Consider the following 22,975-nt stretch of genomic DNA (forward strand, 5'->3'; position numbering starts at 1 on the left):
ATCCATGCCAGGAGTTTTGTTGTTTTCCATTTTTTTGACTGCCTTTTCTAATTCATCTATTGTTATCTTTTGGTTCAGTACCCCTTTTGCTTCATTTGAGATCTTGGGTAGAGGGAGGTCTTATTTTTGAGGTGCAGGAGGTGGTGAGTGTGGTCACCTCATGGCTGCTGCTGTGTTGCAATATTTTCAGGGGAGGGATTATTTTAGCACATGCACTCAAAAGCCCGATTGGGCTTATCATCCGGGGAGGTCTGATTTTCGGGGAAACAAGGTAGAAGAGATTATTTGTAGCTCAGGGTTGAGCTGTGGTTTGCTCTGTCCCTGTTGGGAGACCACAACACTTCCTCACCAACAATCCACATCCAGATTATTAGAGATTAACACGAAGGTTAATTCCTAGACCAAGAATCAGCAAGCAAACAAGACCCCAATCCAGGAACAAGCTAAAGTAAACAGCTTAGTCAAGGAGCCACCAAGAACATTGCCACCAACATAAACAGAAGGAAAACCCCATTCCCTTCTAGTACTGATGATGTTATCGAGTTGGGTAACGAAACGTCTGCAAAAAAAAAAAACCCACCAAGCTCAGAGAGAACCAAGGACCCTACAATGCTCTATATCCTATGATTGGCTCTGTCTGCGTTCACATTAATCATGGTGTTGCAATCATGTGCAATCTGTTTTGACTGGGCCTGTGAAAGAGGCATAGGGCCCCAAACATTGACCAAGGCAAGTTGGCAAAGGCACAACCAGAAAGGCTCTCCGAAAAGAGGCCAGCTTTGTAACAGGTGGGTTTATTCCCTCCCAATAAATTATTCTTTTTTTTAAAAAAAGTAGAAGCCATAAATATAGAAAGTTCTCTGAATTATCATTCGCGCTGAGATAGTTCTTAGCAACCCCACAGATCCATCTTTAAACTATAAGCTCTTGCAAGTCCTGACAAGTGAGGAAGCCAGAGGAAGAAGTCTGCAGAAACAAGTTTTGGTCTTTTTTGTCTTTCGTCGCACCAAATGCTTTTTTCCAGCTGGGTTGGTCCCTGATGGATCTGAGAGGCTTCGGGAGGAGGGCATTTCAATGCCGATTTTATCCTGGTCTAAGAAAGGGAGAGAGAAACAAAGAGCATGATTGAAGAGTCTCAAATTACAGCTTTGATGCGCTTTGACAATCATTGAAGATGAACTGGCCTCAAAGAGAAATAAGGCAGGGGGAGGAAAAAAAATACTCCCTCTAAAGATTTGTGGGAGGAGGCCAAGTTCCTGTCTCAGGCAATTTGTGGGATGTTTCAGATTTGACTAATGGCCACTGAACCACAAATGGTCTTGTCATGCTTGAGGAGAACCACTGATGGAGACTTCCAGGTATCATAAAGTTAAATTTACTTTGTAGTGGGAAATGCTGAGTAAAACCCCCGATTTACCTAGGGATGGGCAAGAGTTCTCTTAGAGCAGGGTTTCGACCAGTGGTGGGATTCAAATAATTTAACAACCAGTTCTCTGTACCCTGCCCAATAGATTTGAGGAACAAATTCCTTCTCTGCAACACACTCAGATAACTTCTCATGCTAACTCTATTGCAAGCCATTGAATTCTAAACTGGCACCACCAGGACTTACATTGTTCGGTTCCATTTTTGCCACCCTTCTCGGCATTTTACAAACCAGAGTTCTTGGCCAGGAGATATGTCGGTCTTCCCAGGGTCTTCTGCGCAAAACACAAGCCTGGAAAAAAACAAAACCAAAGGTGTTTTAAGTCACATAGAACACAAGGACCTTTAAATGGAAAGTGAGACTAAGCTATCTGGTTCAAATTGTGTAGCTTTTCTTTGACAAAGCTGTCAATTCCCAAATCGTTGGTTTTTTTTCACCCTTGGCAAATTATGTCATGTGGACTTCATCTCCCAGAATTCTCCAGCTAGCATACTAGCTGAGGAACTCTGGAGTTGGTCCACATCGGGGTTGGGTTCTATAGAAGAGGTTCCACAAATCTACAGTACCGTTTAGAACCAGTTCCAGCTCCCTCCCCCCGCCCGTCTACACATCATCAAGATGAAGAGCGAGAGGAGGAATTCTGGGAGTTGAAGTCCATAAGTCTTAAAGCTGTCAAGTTTGGACACCCCTGGTTTTTTTTTCCTAAAGGGTTAGGGGTGCAAGTGTCTTGTAACTTGACAGCTTTAAGACTTGCGTGCTTCAAATGCCAGAGTTTCTAAGCCAACATTTTGGTTGCTAAGCAAGAGCGTTGTTAAGTGACTTTCACCACATTTTACAAGTTGGCCATGCCCATCCAGTCACATGACTGCCAAGCCACTCCCACTCAGTCACATGGCTGGCAAGCCACTCCTACCCAGTCACATGGCTGGCAAGCCACTCCCACAAAGCAGGCCACACCTACAGAACAGGTTCTAAAAAAATTGTGAAACCCACCACTGGTCCAAATATTTTGAAATTGCTAAGATTGAGAAACATTATGCTAGAGGATCAGGGGTGGGCAACCTTTCTGGGAATTGAAGTCCACAAGTCATAAAAGCAGGGTGGGGGGGCTGCTACAGATTCGCCCAGGTTCGGGAGAAGCTAACGTAATGGCCGGTTCAGAGAACCTCCAAATCCCATCCCTGCCTTAGCAATGAAAATGATCCTAAGCCGGTGTAACTGTCATAAATACATGGCAGTTGCCAAACAACTGAATTTTGACCACATGACCATGGGAATGCTACAGTGGTTGTGAGTGTGAAAAACTATCACAAGTCAGTTTTTCAGGGCTGTTGTAACTTCAGATGGTCACTAAGTGAATGATGGTAAGTTGAGGACTACCTATACCCATGATGGCGAACCTATGGCACGCATGCCACAGGTGGCACACAGAGCCATATTTGCTGGCATGCCAGCTGTCAGCTCCGGAATGCATGCGTGTGCCGGCCAGCTGATTTTTGGCCTTCCAGAGGGCTGAAGGAAGCCGTTTTCGCCCTCCTCAGGCTTCCAGAAAGTCTCCAGAGGCTGGGGAGGGCGAAAAACCGCCCCAACGGGCCAACCAGAAATTTGGAAATGATCAGTTTCCAGCTTCTGGAGGGACTTTGAGGGTCCAGAGAGGCCGTTTTCCCCTTTCCCAGGCTTCAGGGAAGCCTCTGGAGCCTGGGGAAGGGCCGTGCGTTCATGCGTGGGGGGGCGTTGTGTGCACATGCGCAGGTAGATGGAGAGGATTGAATTGGTGTGGGCATGCATGACACACGATAGCACGCACTCAGACAATTTTGGCATGCCATAAGAAAAAGGTTTGCCATCACTGGCCTATACATTACTCTGGCTCTTGGGATTAGAGGGAGGCCCAAAATCCCTCAGGAGCTTCCATGACTGAGGATGGAATGGCTCTAGGTCTCCTCACTCCCAGTCTCAGATATACACCAACAGTCCATATTTCTTCTAGAACCCAGAGTGAGGGCCGGGCTTAAAGTCAAAGAACAGATCTAAGGTCTCCTTGTTCCTAATCCAACAGCTCAACTGCTACACCAGGGGTCGCATGGAGCCGCATGTGGCTCTTTCATCCCTCTGCTGCGGCTCCCTTTTGCCGGTCGATGCCACAATTTTGAGAGCAGCTTCTGGTTTGGGGGGGGGGGAAGCACGGCGCACAAGGAGACTTTATGGCAAGGGGCAGGTTTTCTGGTTGGCTCCACAATTGATAGGGCTTTTGGTTAGGACAGATAGAGGAAAAAGGGTGCCATGCTAGAAGGAGACTCTATGGTGGGGGAACTGGACTTCCGGTCGGCTCCAGAATTAAATGGGGGGCTTCCGGTTATGATCTTTGTGACTTTTTGAGTATTTAAGGTTGCCGACACCTGTGCTACACCATAATGGTTCTCTCTACAATTGCAACACAGAGTTGTGGTTCTTCTGAATGTCCAATTTTGCCAGCTGACCGGAGACGAACAGCATCCTACCCTCCTACTACTGAGGCTGTCTTTGAGGAATGTCTCCCCCGAGATTTGTGGGAGTTAAATTCTTGGATTTGCTCCAGATTAGTAAAATAACTAATGGAATGTAAGCCTGGATGAGGATCAGTTGACTATACATAGAAGAGATTGGCTAACAATAGGCTGTGCTCTTCTGATTGGTTGACCTTTGTGTGACTCTAGAAATCATAGCTAAAAATACCAATAAAGGAGAATATTTGTTGCTTGGAGTTAAAATGAGGGGTCCTTGCAGTGGTGGCTTCCGGATCTACATGGACACGCGCATGCAGCTTAGCGCCTCCGCGACGCCCTAGCTGCTCAGCGGAGCATCACGCAGGCGCTGTATGCACCATGCGCATGCGTGGAAGCGCTGAAGACTTAAAAGATCAGTAAGGAGCTTGGGTGGGCGGGTGGGCCCTCCAGAGCACCGTACCGGAATAGTATCCGGTGCTCCGGGCAGGCTCTGGTGCGCCCGTACCAGGGTGTACCACCTGCAACCCACCACTGGGTCCTTGGTGCTCTCTGAGCTTGGTTGTTTTCTTGCAGGCCTTTCATTACCCAAACTAGGTAACATCATCAGGATTGATGCACTGATGAGGTTACTTAGTTTGGGTAATGAAACATCTGCAAGGAAGCCATCAAGTTCAGAGAGCACCAAGGATCCCTCATAGATTAAAAAAAATTCTTACTGGGTAGATAAATATGAAGCTTTAAAATCAAGCACCCAAAGATGCACAGGGAATGTTCTCTTGTCATTCATGTTTCCTCCGACAGTTACAAAGAGTTCATTGGCATCTATTATCATGAAGAACCAAAAGATTTATCTTATAGATTGGGGATGGTTGAAATTACATTCATGGGAAGATAGCAGATGAGCAGACTGTTTCCCTTAAATTAATTTTCCCGTTTGTAAAAGGTTCTTCTACTATACCCTTGAGTCAATTTATAAAGCTGTGGGTTAGGTTGAAGTATTATTCAGGCCTTTCTCTTGCTAACTAACGTCTTGCTTCTACCCCGTTTCCCTGAAAATAAGACAGGGTCTTATGTTCTTTTGACCCCCGAAATAAGCACTTGGCCTTATTTTCGGGGACGCCTTATTATTTTTGAGGTGCAGGAGCCGGCAAGTGTGGTCACCTCATGGCTACTGCTGTGTTGTGCGTCTCTGGGCCTGTTGCTCTTTTTGCAGTGGCCGTTAGCGTGAGAGAAGGGGCATGATGGCTAGGGTTGCGGGAGTGGCTGTTAGATAAGGGCATGTAGGGTTCATGGGGCATGTTTCCCCCTCCCTTTTCCCCCCTCCGGCCTCACCTCCTCACTTCGTGTTCTTTGCGGGGCAAGCAACCAGAGGAAATGGTGGAGACCGGCTGCGCATGCGTTTAAATATTTTCAGGGAGGGCTTATTTTCTGGGGAGGGCTTATTTTAGTGCATGCGCTCAAAAGCCCAATTTGGCTTATTATCTGGGGAGGGCTTATTTTGGGGGGGGAAAGAGCGTAAAAGTAATTTTAATTCATAAACTGAACAAGAAACCAGATTAGGAGGATTCCCAACTAAAATAGCTACCAGTATGAATTTGCTGCTTTTTAAACATTATTTCCTTATTTTCTATATCGTTTTCAACATCCTATCATCCCCTTTCAAATTCCTTTCTTTGCACTTCATTGCACCTGATTTTGATTTCTTGGGGGGGGGGGGAGCTTGCTTTAATTTTTCAAAAAGAAATACTGAAGAGCAAAATGCAGCTGGTTCTCGAACTTATGACCGCAATTGGAACTAACTTTTACATGGCTAAGCAAAGGTTTGTCCCTGATTTTACAGGTTGATTTTATAGTTAAGAGAATCACTGCAGATGTTATTTGAATCCCATGGTCATTAAGCGAATCCAGCTTTCCCCATTGACTTTGCTTGTCTGGGAACATGCACATTCAGGTAGTCCTCCTCGACTTACGACTACAATTGAGCCCAAACTTTCTGTTGCTAAGCAAGGCGTTTGTTAAGGGAGATTTGCCTCATTTTATGACCTTTCTTGCCACATTCGTTAAGTGAATCACTCCAGTTGCTAAGTTAGTAACGATGTTGTTAAGTGAATCTGGCTTCCCTATTGACTTTGCTTGTCAGAAAGTCGCAAAAGGTATTCACACGACCCCCCCCAAAAAAACACTACAACCGTCATAAATATGAGTCAGTTGCCAAGCATCTGAATTTTGATCATGTGACCACAGGGATACTGCAACAATCAGGTGTGAAATATGGTCATGTCCCTATTTTTTGGTGTTGTCGTAACTCTGAACGGTCACTAAATGAACTATTGTAAGTTGAGGACTACCTGTACACAAACACACATGCCCGTGTGAATTGTTTAATTCAAACCGAGCATCCCTTGCCTCCCAGCTAGCCTGACCAACAGAGAAAGACTACGGGATGTTACATCCCCTCTTGATCCCTACAGGGGATCCTTCAGCAAAATCCTTACTTCTTCTGAGTTTCACCCGATTTCACTCGGATGCGTCTGATCTGCAGTTCTTTGGATGAGGGCTCAGACTTGGCCCAGTAATTTTTCATTTGGCTCCAAAAATTGTACCAGGACTTCTTGGTGATTTCCCAGGTGAGTTTGATCCTTAGAATATCACCCACATCTTCTCCTGTGTAGACCAGGAAGGTGTTGGTATAGTTCAGGCCAATTTGATCAGATCTGAAAAGGAAGCCAAAGTTGAACAAATGGTCATTTCTCCACCTGCCCAGCCATGGTCCAGAGGGAAGACCTCAAGGCCCCACAGGGTTCATGACTCAAGCTGATGAATAGAATAAAATAACAGAGTTGGAAGGGATCTTAGAGGTCTTCTAGTCCAACCCCCTGCCTAGGCAGGAAACCCTACACCACTTCAGACAAATGGTTATCTAATATCTTCTTAAAAACTTCCAGTGTTGGAGCATTCACAACTTCTGAGTCCTTTGGGAGAAGGGCGGCATATAAATCCAATAAATCCAAATCCAATCCAATTCTGGAGGCAAGTTGTTCCACTGATTAATTATTCTTACTGTAAGGAAATTTCTCCTTAGTTCTAAGTTGCTTCTCTCCTTGATTAGTTTCCACCCATTGCTTCTTGTCCTGCCTTCAAATGCTTTGGAGAATAGTTTGACTCCCTCTTCTCTGTGGCAGCCCCTGAGATATTGGAAGACAGCTATCATGTCTCCCCTAGTCCTTCTTTTCATTAAACTAGACATATCCAGTTCCTGCAACCGTTCCTCATATGTTTTAGCCTCCAGTCCCCTAATCATCTTTGTTGCTCTTCTCTACACTTTTTCTATAGTCTCCACTCTAGATGAGTGCAGAGAGTGATGAGATGGATTAGACCCTCAAACTGGAAGTTCCCAACCCTCATTTCAAATTATGGGACCCTAAGACAGGGGCTGCAGGAACACAAAGACATTGAATATCAGAATAGACCTGGAAGGGACCTTGGAGGTCTTCTAATCCAGCCCCCCACTCCAGCAGGAGATCCTATACCACCTCTCCAGTCTCTTCTTAAAAGCCTCCAGTGATGAAGCACCCAAAATGTCTGAAGGCAAGATCCTCTGTTTAGTTGTCCTCACTGTTAGGAAGTTTCTCCTTAATTCCAGGTTGCTTCTCTCCTTGATTAGTTCCCATCCATTGTTTCTTGTTCTGCCTACATGTGCTTTGGTAAACAAGTTGACACCCCTCTCCTTTGTGGCAGCCTCTCAAATAGTGGAATACTGCTATCATGTCCTCCCTAGTCCTTCCTTTCCCAAATCCAAACCCAAGTCCTTCGTATGTTTTAGTCTCCAGGCCTTTAATCCTCTTAGTTGCTCTTCTTTGCACTTCAAAGTCTCAACATCTTTTTTTTTTGTAATGTGGTGACCAAAACCGGATGCATTATTCCAGATGTGGTCTGACCAAGGCTCTGGACTGTTCCCCTCTTTAAAACAAGGGATCTACCAACTGTTCCTAGGGCAGAGCTGGGGAAACAAAGCATGGAGGGGGCCTTATTAGAAAAAAAAACAATATCAACTTTAACGAGAGTGGCTGATATTTGAAATTTTCCACTTACACTTCCAGAGGTAGAGGTTCAGAATCTCCACTGGTCCCATAGAAGGTCACGGAAAATGCCGGTTCGGTTTTTCCCATATTTTTATAGCTGAAGACATGGATCTTCAGCTGATAGTGGAAAACTGAGGAAAGACAAGAACCCAACATTAGAATGGCAAATTTGCGGTAACGTAAACCGACAGGTAGTGACAGATTTTATTTTCCTGGGCTCCAAGATCACCGCAGATGGGGACTGCAGCCAAGAAATTAAAAGATGTTTGCTCTTTGGGAGGGAAGCTATGGCAAATCAAGACAGCATACGAAAAAGCAAAGACATCCCCCTGCCAACAAAAGTGCGTATAGTCAAGGCTACGGTTTTCCCAGTTGCAATGGATGGCTGTGAAGGTTGGTCCATAAGAAAGGCTGAGTGCCAAAGAATTGAGGCCTTTGAACTCTGGTGCTGGAGAAGACTCCTGCGAGTCCCTTGGACTGCAAGGCGATCCAACCTGTCAGTCCGAGAGGAGATCAACCCTGACTGCTCTTTAGAAGGCCAGATCTTGAAGATGAAACTCCAAGACTTTGGCCACCTAACAAGAAGGAAGGACTCACTGGAGAAGAGCCTCATGCTGGGAAAGATGGAGGGCAAAAGAAGAAGGGGACGACAGAGAAAGAGGTGGCTGGATGGAGTCACCGAAGCAATAGGCGTGAGCTTAAGTGGACTCCAGAGGATGGTAGAGGACAGGAAGGCCTGGAGGAACGTTGTCCATGGGGTCATGACACGACTTTGCAACTAACAACAATAACAACAACAACAACAACAAACAGACAGACATGGCTTGCAAGGGGAAGGCCAATGGGCAGAGGATCTGAGTGCCATATGTATTCTTGGGACCCCAAACTGGAAGACTAGAGGGACCCAGAAAAGCAGAACTACACGGAGGAGAAAGGAGACAGCTCTCTGTGGTCCACTGCAAAGCTCTTGCACACCAGTAAATTAATTGTAGGCAGTCCTTAAATTACGACCACAATCGGGTCCAAACTTTCTGTCACAAGAGTTTTGCATTGTTTTACGACCTTTCATGCCATTGTTGTTAAGTGAATCTCTGCAGTTGTTAAGTTAGTGATAACATGATTGTAAAGTTAATCCAGCTTCCCCATGGACTGGGGAACGGCACTGAAAAAAAATGACTGATGGCTGCTTTTTACACAGTATTCTCCATGGTTGTGTGATCAAAAGTGGCAACTGACTCATATTTATGACGGTTGCAGTGTCCCACGGTCACGCGATCCCCTTTTACGACCTTCAAAGGGGGAGGGGAGCCTGGTTCACTTTACTACCATGTTTCTGAGGTAACAACTGCAGTGATTCACTTAACAACTGTGACAAGAAAGGTGGTAAAAATGGGGCAAAACTCGCTCAGCCACTGTCTCGCTTAGGAACGGAAACGTTGGGAGTCACTTGTGTTGGCAAGTCGAGGACCACCTGTAGTAGGATCCACCTTACCTTTGAATGGCATGCCAGCCCTTGTCTTGAGGTACATCTTGCTGTTGCGTTTGTTGCGCATCTTCTTGGTGTTGTAGCCGATGCTGTTGCAGCGGTTCTTCCGACAACTCAAGCAAATGCCCTTCTTGAAGCGTCCCGAATCCGTGCATTGGAAGGCGAAGCTCTGCTTATCCTTGTTCACAAGCGAATCCACGAAGAGATGTACTGACCGCTCGTGTTCGCATATCACAAGGTCCTTAATCTCTAGAGGGGGAGGGCAGATGGAGCACAGTCAATCATTAGGACAGTGTTTCTCAACCTTGGCAACTTGAAGATGTCCGGACTTCAAATCCCAGAATTCCCCAGCCAGCGAACGCTTCAAGGTGCTAGTCGTTACTTATAAAGCCCTACATGGCATCGTACCTGGGTACCTGAGAGACCGCCTCCTGCCAATTACCTCCCATAGACCGATCAGATCGCACAGACTAGGCCTCCTCCGGATTCCATCTGCCAGCCAATGCCGGCTGGCGACTCCCCGGGGGGAGAGCCTTCTCTGTTGCAGCTCCGGCCCTCTGGAACGAGCTCCCCGTGGAGATCCGGACCCTTACTACTCTCCCGGCCTTCTGCAAAGCCACTAAGATCTGGCTGCTCCGGCAGGCTGGGGGGGCTGTTGAAATAGCCAGCCCCACTGTAGCTATGAATGTTGTGTATTTTAAACTGTTGTCTGTCTGTCTGTCTATTTATCCCCTTCCTCTGTTTATTGTAAGCCGCCCGGAGTCCTTCAGGAGTGGGCGGCATACAAGATCAATAAATAATAATAATAATAATAATAATAATAATAATAATAATAATAATCTTCAAGTTGCCAAGGTTGAGAAACACTGCATTAGGACCTTGGAGTTCTGGTGATAAAGGTAAAGGTTCCCCTCACATATATGTGCTACTCGTTCCTGACTCTAGGGGGTGGTGCTCATCTCTGTTTCAAAGCCAAAGAGACAGCGCTGTCCGAAGACGTCTCCGTGGTCATGTGGCCGGCATGACTAAACACCGAAGACGCACGGAACGCTGTTACCTTCCCAACAAAGGTGATTCCTATTTTTCTGCATTTTTTTTGTAAAAAGTTTTTTTTATTTTTCCTTTCAAATTCATTCTTAGATATACATTCTTATAATTACTATTTAACATTTGTCAATTCATTTTTCCACCTGTATATTTACATTTTGATATTTTCTTATTTTCTCTCCCCCTAATTTAATAATGTGTCATCTGAGATATTTATTTCATGTTTTGTTCCTTTTTCTCTCTATTTATACCTTTTTTCAAGCCACAAATAAAATCGCCCCCATGTCCTGTAGTGCACTGATTCCTCTTTGTCCTTTATTCTCAATGCCAACCTGTTCATTTCTGCACAGTCTAATATCTTCTTTATTTCCTCCCCTTCTGATGGGATTTTGTCTGCTTTCCAATTTTGTGCAAATACAATTCTAACTGCTGTTATTATTTGTACAATCAAATATGAATCTTCTTTACTATATTTCTCTGGTAGAATACCCAAAAAAATGCCTCTGGCTTAAACTCTACGGCTTAATGTATCATTTTCTCTAACCATGTTTGTACTTTAGCCAAATAGCTTTTTGCGTCCCTGCACATCCACCACATATGATAATATGTTCCTGGCAATTGGTGACATTTCCAACATACAGCTGATTTATCCTTAAACATATTTGCTAATCTTTCAGGTGTCATATGCCATCTATAAAACATTTTATATAAATTCTCTTTGTATGCTATCGCCAATTGTCAATGTATAGTTCCTTTCCCATAGTTGTTGCCATTTTTCTAGTTCTATTGTACATCCAAAGTTTTTTGCCCATCTTATCATTGTTTCTTTAATCTCTTCTTCTTCTAATTTATTCTACATAGATAACTGTACAATTTTTTAATCATTTTTTCATCCGTTCCTATGAGTATCCTATCTAATTCTGAATTTTCGTTCTACTTGCATTTTTACATGCTTTCAAACTGCTAGGTTGGCAGAAGCCGGGAGAAATAACGGGAGCTCACTCAGTTACACAGCGCAAGGGATTCGAACCGCCAAACTGTCAACCTTTCTGATCGACAAGCTCAGCGTCTTAGCCACTGAGCCACCACGTCTCTTTTGGAGTCCTAGTGGAAGATCACTTAAATATGAGCCAGCTGTCTGCATCAGCACTCAAAAAAGCTAATATCATCCTGGGTTGTATAAACAGAGCCATAGAATCAAAGTGATGTGAAGTATTAGTCCCGCTTTATAAGTAAGGCCACACCTGGAATACTGCATCCAGCTTTGGTTGCCACATTATAAAAAAGATGTTTGAGGCTTTGGAAAAAGAGCAGAGAAGAGCAACTGAGATGTTCAAAGGCCTGGAGACTAAAACATATGAAGAACGGTTGCAAGATTTGGATTTATCTAGTTTAATGAAATGAAAGACTAGGGATGACATGATAACAGTGTTCCAGTATTTGAGGAGCTGCCACAAAGAAGAGGGATGTCAATTTATATTCCAAAGCACCTGAGGGCAGAACAAGAAGCAATGGGTGGAAACTAATCAAGGAGAGAAGCAACTTAGAACTGAGGAGAAATTTCCTGACAGTTAGAACAATTAATCAGTGAAACAGCTTGACTCTAGAAGTTGTGAATGCCCCAACACTAGAAATCTTTAAGAAAATGTTGGATAGCCATTTGTCTGAAACGGTATAGGGTTTCCTGCCTAGGTAGGGGGTTGGACTAGAAGACCTCCAAGGTCCCTTCCAACTCTGCTATTGTATTGTATTGTATTATAACAGTGTTCCAGTATTTGAGGAGCTGCCACAAAGAAGAGGGATGTCAACTTATATTCCAAAGCACCAGAGGGAAGGACAAGAAACAATGGATGGAAATTAATCAAGGAGAGAAGCAAGCTGGAATTAAGGAGAAACTTCCTAACAGTGAGAACAATTAACCAGTGGAACAGCTTGCCTCCAGAGGTTGTGCTTGCTCCTTCACTGGAGCTTTTTAAGAAGATTGGACAACCATTTGTCTGAAATTCTATAGGGTTTCCTGCCTGAGCAGGGGGTTAGACTAGAAGACCTCCAAGTTCCCTTTCCAAATCTGTTATTCTGTATTCTTGTGTAGGTACTGCCACGCTTCATACGGACCCATGGCAGCATATAGTTTTTATATGAATACAAAATATATTTTCACTGGAGGTTTTAAAGAAATACTGGACAGCCACTTGTCTGAAATGATATAGGGCAGCACCCCACCAGCATTTGGGCACCAGGGACCAGTTCTGTGGAGAAAGGTTTCCCCATTGACAGGTGGGGGCGTGGTTTTGAGTCCTGCCTCCCTCCCGCAAATGGGGCTTCCCTTGTTTGCACAGCCCGGTTGCTGGCATACCGCAGACTGGTGCCAGTTCACACCAGGGGTGGGATTGAAAAATGTTAGCAATGGGATTTTCTGCCCGGATGCTGGGTGGGCGTGGCCATGGTGGGCATGGCCTACCTGGCTTCCTGCACCACGGCGGGGAAGGCGTTTTTGACATCCCCAGGCTCCAGAGGCTTTCCTCGAGCCTCTGAGAAGGGGAAAACGGTCTTACCCTGGCTCCGGAGGCCCTCCAGAGGCCAGAAACAGGCCTGTTTTCAGACTTCCGGTACTTCTGGCAGGCCTGTTGTTTGCCCTCCTCAGACTCAGGAGGCTTTCCTCAAGCCTCTGGGAGGGGGGTAATGGCCTCCCCAGGGCACTGAAGGCCAGAAACAAGCCTGTTTCCGGACTTCCAGGAAGCCCATTTTTCGTCCTCCCAGAGCCTCCATGCGGGCCCTGTACTTACCTGGCATGATGAACGGGCTGCATTGAGACTACTGGAAGGAGAGGGGTGGGCAGGGCCAGCCAGTCCTTGGAATTATCAGTTCAGTGAACCAGATGTAAAATTAACATCCGGTTCGTCTGAGCTGGTGAGAACTGGCTGAATCCCACCCCTGGTTCATGCATCCGGGGTGGTGGTGGTGGTGGTCCCTGGTATGGGATCTCCTGCTTATGTGGGGGTCAGAGTACAAGACCTCCAAGGTCCCTTCCAGCTCCAACTACAAGACCTCCAAGGTCCCTTCCAGCCCTTCCAATTTGAATTGCAATGCAAAAGCATCCATTTCGCATTCTCCCGCTCAGCCGAAAGGGAGAAGCCTTTCCCCATGTGCAGCCGCAAAATTTACGGCTGGTGATGGTTTTTGGAGCACAGCGCAAGCACGAGCTCAGCTTGGCCAAGGATCAAGGTAGGCCGCTAGCCAAGAATGTTGCACAGTGCAACCCAAAGGGCACACATATCATTTAAATAATAAGGACACCGCAGAACCAGCTGGAAACATTTCATAAACTGAAATGGCTTTGTGCTGTGTTTTAAATGGGAAGGCATGAGTTTTCCCAGCCACTGCCAATGATCACAAAGCCTCAGGTTCATTAGCCAAGCAGCCCCCCACGGGCATCCTTTTCCTTCCTATTGCCATGAGTGAGAGTCCCAATTAAGATGCCTGAAGTTTAAATGACGGCTTTGCATTTATAAAGTGTGTGTTGTAGTTTAACGTCCTTTCAGAAGATGTTCTAACTGAAACCCTTAAACACAGCCCTTCCTAGGCTGGGCCGTGGCACGACAAAACCGCGCTCCACTAAAGCACGCCCGATTAAAGTGCGTCGCTGACGTCATCAGCAGCGCGACAACAGCGACCGCGGAGAAAAAAGGGCGCTTTAAAAAGCGCTTTGAAAGCAAGCCGATTCAAGTTAAGGTAAGGGTTAGGTTTAGGGTTAGGGTTAGGGTTAGGTTAAGGGTTAGGCTTAGGTTTAGCATTAGGTTAAGGGTTAGGATTAGGTTTAGCGTTAGGTTAAGGGTTAGGTTTAGGGTTAGGTTTAGGGTTAGGTTAAGGGTTAGGATTAGGGTTAGGTTTCGGGGGGTTAGGTTTAGGTTTAGGGGTTAATTTTAGCTTTAGCGCTCACAGCGTGCTTTTTTCGTCGCACTGTGATGATGTCAGGTATGCGGTTTCGCCGAGCGCGCTTTAGTCGAACGCGGTTTTGTGGTGGAACCGGCTGGGCTCCTTCCAGAATTTTGGGGCTACCATTCCCATAATGCCTCCCAGGAACGGGACTTTTGATATATTGCTCAGGGCTTATGGGAACCAAACTCAGCAGCAACAGCTACATGGGAAGGTCAAAATCAGTAAGATGGCATCTCCTTCCTCCTCTCCTCCTCCTCCTCCTCCTCCTCCTCCTCCTCTATTTTGATGAAAAGAAGGTCTAGAGGTGACATGATAGCAGTGTTCCAATATCGAAGGGGTTGCCACAAAGAAGAAGGGGTCGCCCACTTGAAGGCAGGACAAGAAGCAATGGATGGAAACTAATCAAGGAGAAGACCAATCTAGAACTAAGGAGAAATGTCCTGACAGTGAGAACAATCAATCAGTGGATCGGCTTGCCTTCAGAAGTTGTGGGGTGCTCCATCACTGGAGGTTTGAAAAAGAGATTAGACAGCCATTTGTCTGAAATGGCAGAGGGTCTCTTGTTTGAGCAGAGGGTTGGGCTAGAAGACCTCCAAGGTCCCTTCCAATTTTGTTAACTTGTCTGCTTTTTGGCTCCCTGCCCACCATCAGACATCCACTGGTCGCAGACCAAAATGTTTAGGGTGCAGCTGCTTTAAAACAACCTTTAGTCAGTTTTGATACCTCCATATTGAAGTTGTAGACCTAAAGCCATCTAGCATTTACACGTTAAAGAAAAGATGCCAAGATGATTTCATTAATATTTCACTGGGAATTATCCGGTTCTAATGCTTACAAGGATCCTGTATGGAAAGAAGCTGACTGGATTTTGCCTCGGAGACTGTTTGAAATACTTTCTCAGTAGCTATGTTCACACCACTTGTTTCATCAAATCAGGGAAAAGACAGTAACGATACAGGAAGTCCTTGACTTACAACCATTTTACAACCAGAGCTGAAGAAGTCCAGTTGCTGCTTGAAAAAAGCACCTTTGGGACAATCAAATAGGATGTGAGCCAGGCCTTCCACCTCTGCTATTCCACAAATCCAGAGACGTCCATTATAAGGTACAGAACGGAATCTTTCATATCTGACCATTGTGTCAACCTGTTTGAATCTCGCTCATGTAAATATCTCCCTAAGATGTTTTGCCAATTGTAACTTTAAACAGCTGTCTATTTGAAAAGTACGTTTGTATTACTCAGCCATTTCAAGTTACCAGCCGTACTAAGGATAGCTACATCATTTGCGCTTCTAATATCCTTGATTGGGAAGGTCTTTTTTTTTAGCTTGTTCCCCTGTTACATAAGAGACAGGACTACTACAAAAGTTATCAGTTTAGGGATCCAAGAGGTTGTGACTGTGATTTTATCTGCTCTAAAAAGCATAACTTGCAAAAGAGCCATGATGGCACAGTGGTTAGAGTGCAGTGCTGCAGGCTACTTCTGCTGTCTGCCGTCTGCCTACAATTTGGCAGTTCGAATCTCACCAGACTCAAGACTGACTCAGCCTTCCATCCTTCCGAGGTGGGTAAAATGAGGACCCAGATTGTTGGGGGCAATAGGCTGACTCTGTAAACCGCTTAGAGAGGGCTGTAAACCACCGTGAAGCGGTATATAAGTCTAAGTGCTATTGCTATTTGTTTAGTGGCCAATCAAAGTGGCACTGAAAAAAGTGACTTTTTTCATATTTACAAACATTTCAGCATCCCCGTGGTCACAAGATCAAAATTCAACCGCTTGACAAATGGCTCATATTAGGATGGTTGGAGTGTCCCGGGGTCATGGAATCACCTTTTGGGACCTTCTGACAAGCAAAGTCAACGGGAAAGCCAGACTCACTTAACAGCCATGTTACTAACTTAACAACTGCAGTCACTTAATATCTGTGGCAAAGGGTTTGTAAAATCCGGCAAAACTCGCCTAACAACTTGTCTCACTTAGCAGTGGAAATTTGGCACTCAAATGTGGTCACTGAGGTATGCCTGTAATGCATTTCCATCCTATCCCAAGCTTATTTAAGGTGCATCCATCTGTCTTTTTGCATGTTATGCAAATCTCAGCCAGTTTGATCAGTTTTTAACATATTGTGTCTCCTGGCAAGGAGTGGGAACTAAATTAGGCAGTTAGATACAACTGGCCGTAACAGAAATTCATCAAAATGAGAACTATGAAAGTGCCAAGTCATTGTTTGGAAATCTCCTAAATTCTAAACCCTAGAGCAGGGGTCTCCAACCTTGGCAACTTTAAGACTTGTGGACTTCAACTTCCAGAATTCCTCAGCCAGCTTGCTGGCTGGCTGAGGAATTCTGGGAGTTGAAGTCCACAAGTCTTAAAGTTGCCAAAGTTGGAGACCCCTGCCCTAGAGAATTGTCACAACAATGGAGACCGGATTTTCAAATTTTGAGAAGCCACCACGTTTTGAATTGGGTGGACTTTTCTCATCACAAATTCAAGAATCTGTTCTGAATAATACAATTTGACCAGTGTTAAATTGAGAAGTGCCGTGGTTTGGGATTGGAAGAATGAAAGAGAGAAAAATCTTCCACATTAAAAAAAAAATATTCCCTTTGAGTTGGATGCCCTTTCTTGAAAATAAAAGGTTAGAAAATGTGGTCTTTGTTGCTATTCTTGGAGAACTGAAGACGTTTGGAGAAATAACTTGACATCCCTCTGGAATGTGGATACTGCAACTATAAGTGCTTAGACAACTTTTTGCCTTAACCTTTTCTCCATTTTTGCCCTTTTATTTTAATTATTTACTAATTTACTTGATTATTGACTAATCAAGGAGAGAACCAACCTAGAACTAAGGAGAAATTTACTAACAGAATGATTAATCACCCAGCTGGCTTTCATGGAACCACTTGCCTCCAGAGATGGTGGGTGTTCCATAGTGGTAGGATTCAAATAATTTAACCACCGGTTCTCTGCCCTAAAGACCAGCTGGGTAGGCGTGGCTCGGTGGTCATGTGACCATGTGGGCATGGCCAACTCAACATCAGTCACATTGATGGGCGCTTCGCCTTAGCTGTTACAATGTAATAAGGGTTAACCGGAGAGGCAGTTTTTGTAATCAGGGCAATAAAGATTAGGCTAGAAACAACACCAGAATGTTTCCTTCCTGCCTTCCTTACAAGATTAGCCTTGTAATGTGAGAAAAAACCAAAATGAGATTTCTTCCAACAACCGGTTCTCTAAACTGTTTAGAAAGTTAACAACCAGCTCTCCCGAATAGGTGCAAACTGGCTGAATCCCACCACTGGTGCTCCATCACTGGAACTTTTTAAGAAGTGACTGGACAGCCATTTCTCTGAAATGGTACAAGGTGTCCTGCTTGAGCAGGGGGTTAGACTAGAAGACCTCCAAGGTCCCTTCCAACTCTTTTCTGCAAATCTCTTTTATTTTGTCTCTATTATTTTCCATTTCATTCTATACAATCACATGTTTACTGTGCATAACCGAGGCATATAACATTGGGTAATAAACACAGCCCTCACTTTTATAGAAAATGCCCCCTACAATACAAACCCAATATACCGCCTTAGCCCGCCGAACCCCTCTACACCTACTTCCCCTCCCCCTCTATCTAACCCTAACCCTATCACTCCCTCTCTTAATCCATTCCCTCCCTTCCTTCTCCTCCTCCTCTCTCTCACCCTCTCCACCCTCCTTCTTCTTTCACTCAGCTCCTCCCTTCGGTATACTTCTATTACCTTCCAATATATTCAGTTTGTTCTGTTAAAAAGCCACAGTATACAAGTGCAATCATGCTTTAAAATTTAACACATATTATATTTTCCCCCTCCCCCCCTCCCCCTAGATCCCCACCTCCCTTCCCTCCCCCCGACTTCCCAGAGCCCATACATGGTATAACTTTTTGACAATCAGTCCCTTCCAACTCTTGTTATACTGTTATCTTGTGTAGATACTGCCACACTTCATATGACTACATGGCTGCATATAGTCTTTGCACTGATATAAAGTACGTTTTATCAAATGAAACATTTATATAACTTTCAGTGCTGCTCATATGGTACTAAAGCTTAGTATTTAAAAGACATCAGCTGAAGCCTAAACTGAGTGGCACATTTTACAGGCAGTCCTCTAGTTACAATTGCAATTGACCCTGTCCCATTATGGTTGTAAATGACAGTCATGAAGCAGATCAGGCCCGATTTTTTAACCTTTTTCTAGTGGTCGTTAAGCGAGCCCGTTATTCAACTATGGGTTGGCTTTTTGCTCAAAACCGGAAATAAACCCTTGTTCTCAGCAAAACCAATGTAAATCAATGTAAGTCAGGTGAACGCAGGTCGCTGTTAAAGGTAAAGGTAAAGATTCCCCTCGCACATACATGCTAGTCATTCCCGACTCTAGGGGGCGGTGATCATCTCCGTCTCAAAGCTAAAGAGCCAGCACTGTCCGAAGACGTCTCTGTGGTCATGTGGCCAGCATCACTCAACGCCAAAGGCACTGTTACCTTCCCACCAAAGGCGGTTCCTATTTTTCTACTTGCGTTTTTACGTGCTTTCGAACTGCTACGTTGGCAGAAACTGGGACAAGTAATGAGAGCTCACTCCGTTACGCGGTGCTAGGGATTTGAACCGCCGAACTGCCGACCTTTCTGATCGAGAAGCTCGGTGTCTTAGCCACTGAGCCACTGCATCCCCCCAGGCCGTTGTTAAACAGGTATAAATAAGTGGGGTGAGGAGTGTCCATTATACATTCAAATAATCACTAAGCAATCAGTTGTAAGTTGAGGATTACCTGTACTTAGAATTGGGTAAGCTTTGTACCCAAAGAATTACTTACTAAACAAGTGTTGGTACATGTGAGAATTTGGGAAAATGTTCAACCACAATTATGCTTGTCAAATCCTTGTTGTTCCAATATCTGAGGGGCTGTCAGAGAGGGAGGGGGACAACCTATTTATCAAAGCACCCGAAGGTCAGACAAGGAATAATGGATGGAAACTGAACAAGGAGAGATTCAACCTGGAAATAAGGAGGGACTTTCTGATAGTGAGAACAATCAACACATGGAACAGAAGTTGCCTTTGGAAGTTGTGGGAGCTTCATCACTGGAAGCTTTCAATAAGAGACTGTTCTGCCATCTTTCAGAAATGGCGTAGGACCTCCTGCTTGAGCAGGGGGTTGGACTAGATGACCTACCCTTCCAATTCTGTTATTCTATTCTATTCTACATGGGGTTTGTAATTAGCTGTTTAAGGCCCTATACATTCCCTTGATAAGCTCACTTTTTCCTGCTCTGCCTAGGTAACCTGATTGTCCAGAAGCTCAATAATATAATTCGCTTAAGAATCTAGGGTTAAATGCCAATTCTGACATGCTCTGGAGCTTCCTTTCCAGTTTGCACAAGCACAGCGAGAAAAGTGTGAGGTTTAGGCTTAGCTGTAAATCCATGCAACAATGGAATAACCCAATTCTCCTAAGCCAGACCAAATCACCCGTATTGTGTAAAACCTGAAAATGAGTTAAACATCTTGTGTGAACACAGTCAATACGTATCTCTTCGCTTAGCTACCTCCTTGGGTTGTTAGGAGGATAAAATAGAAAATCCATCATATGGCCTCCACTCTAAGCCAACTAGGGACAGGGGGATCATAAAATATTTATCCTCTAGATTGGGCTCATGCAGCTAAGTCTTCATAAGTCTTAGCTGAGACCATTTGTTGAATATTTCAAGGTAGTGTGTGTATGTATGTATGTATGTATGTATGTATGTATGTATGTATGTATGTATGTATGTATCAGGGGTGGGTTCCTGCCAGTTCTAACTTCTTCTATAGAAGAGGTTTCACAAATCTAATGTGTTGTTTAGAACCGGTTCCAGCTCCCTCCCCCCCCCCGCCAGTCCGCACCATGCTTGCCCCGCCCGCCGCTCACTGATTGGCTGGCTCACCAATCGCCCCGCCTGCCTCTAAGAGTCCTATCTAAACCTTAAAGTCTTAAAGCTGTCAAGCTTGAACACCCCTGGAGGTTTGTTTTTCCTAAAGGGTTAGGGGTGCGAGGGTCTTGTAACTTGACAGCTTTAAGACTTGCGTGCTTCAAATGCCAGAGTTTCTGAGCCAACATTTTGGTTGCTAAGCAAGAGCATTGTTAAGTGAGTTTCACCACATTTTACAAGTTGGCCACGCCCACCCAGTCACATGACTGCCACGCGGTCACGTGGTGGGTAAGCCACTCCCGGCAGGTCACATGGCCACGCCCATCCACTCCACCTGAGGTCAAACACTACCCTGATGCAGCCCTCAATGAAATTGAGTTTGACACCCCTAGGTGCCCTAGGCCTAAAGTCACCCAGCTGGCTTTCATGACTAAGGTGGGACTTGAACTCACAGTCTCCGGCTTTCTAGCTGAATACCTTAACCACTAGACCAAAGTGGCCCTCATGCCAGGGTATTCATTTGTAGAAGGCTTATTTTGCTAACACGCTTGTTTGATATCAGCTGTTACACTACCCTTCCTCAGAGGAACGCTGTTCATCTCTGAAGAAATTCCCCATTTCCCCTTGGAAATGAGTCCAACGTGGCATTCCTGCCTCTGGGAAGCTCCTACTCTCTGAAGCAACTTCCTATAATAGATCAAGCAGAAGAGTCAACTCACCTCCTAAAGCGAGCGTTCCCAGGATTTCAGTAAGGCCGCATCCTGGCTGGATGTCTCCTCCGTTGGGGTAAATGTCGATGTGACCCACAGGCATCTTGATCCCAATACTGATGCCCAGCGTTTCTCTCGTGTACGTGTGCAAGACATCCACAAAATCAGCGTCGTCGGGAGAGAGACGTCTGCTGGGATCGGCTCCCTCAAACATCGGCCCAGCTGGATCCAAGCCTGGAATATCCAAGGCATGTTGTGGTTAGCCCTTCATCATAATTGGAGGTCATCGTTCTTCTAGAACAAGGGTGGAGAACGATGGCCCCTTGATGACTTGTGGACTTCAACTCCCAGGAATCCTGAGCCAGTTGGCTCATGGCGGGCTCAGGAATTTTAGGGGTTGAAGTCCACAAGTCGTCAAGGGGCCATCGTTCCCCACCTTTGTTCTAGAACCGTGATGCCAAACCTGTGGCACGCAGAGCCCTCTCTGCCACGCATGTACACAGCATGTGGGTGACGCATGTGCATGCATGGGGGGCCTGGGGGTCACACATGCATGTGCAGAGGAGTGGGGGTGCAGGCAGAGGTGGAATGCACCCCCCCCATGGCCCATTTTTGATCCCAGGAGGCTGCAGGGAGACCTACTAAGCCCAAAATGGGGCACGGGGTGGGGAGGGGGTTTCCTGCACATCTGGGATGGGTTCTGGCCAGCACTACTACCAGATTGCTCTTGTGCGTGCTTTACGCACATGCGCAGTGCAATTAAAATTGTTCTGCACATGCGCAGAACTGAAAAACAAGATGGCGCCAATGGCGCCAACTGGGGAACCAGTTCAGGAACATGGCGGGCCGGGGTCGCTGCCACTTCCAGTGACCTAGGCTGCCAAACCACTACCAGTTCGGCTCAACCGGTCCAAACCAGTAGGAATCTACCACTGGCGGGCAAGCGTGGGGGCCAGGGGGAGCATGAAGGGATCACGTGTACATGCGCAGGGGAGTGAGGCACGGAGGGAGTGTCACATGCACATTACATTATGGGGTGGGGGGACACGCGCTGTCACATGCGTATGGCTGCACTTTCAGCACGCAATGACAAAAGGGTTAGCCATCACTGTTCTAGAAGAACCTGGTTTGTACCTTATCAGAGGAATGGTTAGTTTACACCAGCCGCAGGGACAAACTTAATACTATTTTGACCATTATGTTATGGTACATCTCATGCAGTGGTGGGTTTCAAAATTTTTTAGAACCTCTTCTGTAGGTGTGTCCTGCTTTGTGGGAGTGGCTTGCTGGCCATGTGACTGGGTGGGAGTGGCTTGCCAGCCATGTGACTGGGTGGGAGTGGCTTGCCAGGCATGTCACTGGGTGGGTATGGCCAACTTGTAAAATGTGGTGAAACTCACTTAACAACGCTCTTGCTTAACAACCAAAATGTTGGCTCACAAACTCTGGCATTTGAAGCACACAAGTCTTAAAGCTGTCAAGTTACAAGACCTTTGCACCCCTAAACCTTTAGAAAGAAAAACCCCAGGGGTGTTCAAACTTGACAGCTTTAAGACTTGTGGACTTCAACTCCCAGAATTCCTCCTCTTGCTCTTCATCTTGATGATGTGGGGACAGGCGAGGGGAGGGAGCTGGAACCAGTTCTAAACGGCACTGTAGATTTGTGGAACCTCTTCTATAGAAGTGGTTAGAACTGGCAGGAACCCACCCCTGATCTCATGATTAACTTCAAATTTGGAGGTGGGTTGGTACGTAGAATATGAAACTAGCTTTCTGGGGCTGTACTGAGCCCATGGCCTGAATACACTGATAAACTTAGTTTATCAAGAAAAAAGCTACATTTCTGGCAAGTTCT

The 22,975-nt window shown here is 45.5% G+C and overlaps 1 protein-coding gene across 1 annotated transcript in view; it reads right to left on the reverse strand.

Moving 5' to 3' along the window:
- Positions 1 to 266: 266 nt before the first annotated feature.
- LIPG (lipase G, endothelial type) overlaps positions 267 to 22,975 on the reverse strand; it is a 39,655-nt gene continuing 16,946 nt past the window's right edge. The window contains exons 5-10 of the mRNA XM_032212693.1: positions 21,130 to 21,354; positions 9,487 to 9,729; positions 8,005 to 8,125; positions 6,408 to 6,626; positions 1,613 to 1,717; positions 267 to 1,093 (exon numbers count right to left, since the gene is read on the reverse strand). Coding sequence (XP_032068584.1) covers positions 1,084 to 1,093; positions 1,613 to 1,717; positions 6,408 to 6,626; positions 8,005 to 8,125; positions 9,487 to 9,729; positions 21,130 to 21,354 — 923 coding nt within the window. The 3' untranslated portion in view covers positions 267 to 1,083. The remainder of the gene's footprint in view (positions 1,094 to 1,612; positions 1,718 to 6,407; positions 6,627 to 8,004; positions 8,126 to 9,486; positions 9,730 to 21,129; positions 21,355 to 22,975) is intronic.

The sequence above is a fragment of the Thamnophis elegans genome, chromosome 3, assembly GCF_009769535.1.
Source record: "Thamnophis elegans isolate rThaEle1 chromosome 3, rThaEle1.pri, whole genome shotgun sequence".
Lineage (NCBI taxonomy): Eukaryota > Metazoa > Chordata > Lepidosauria > Squamata > Colubridae > Thamnophis > Thamnophis elegans.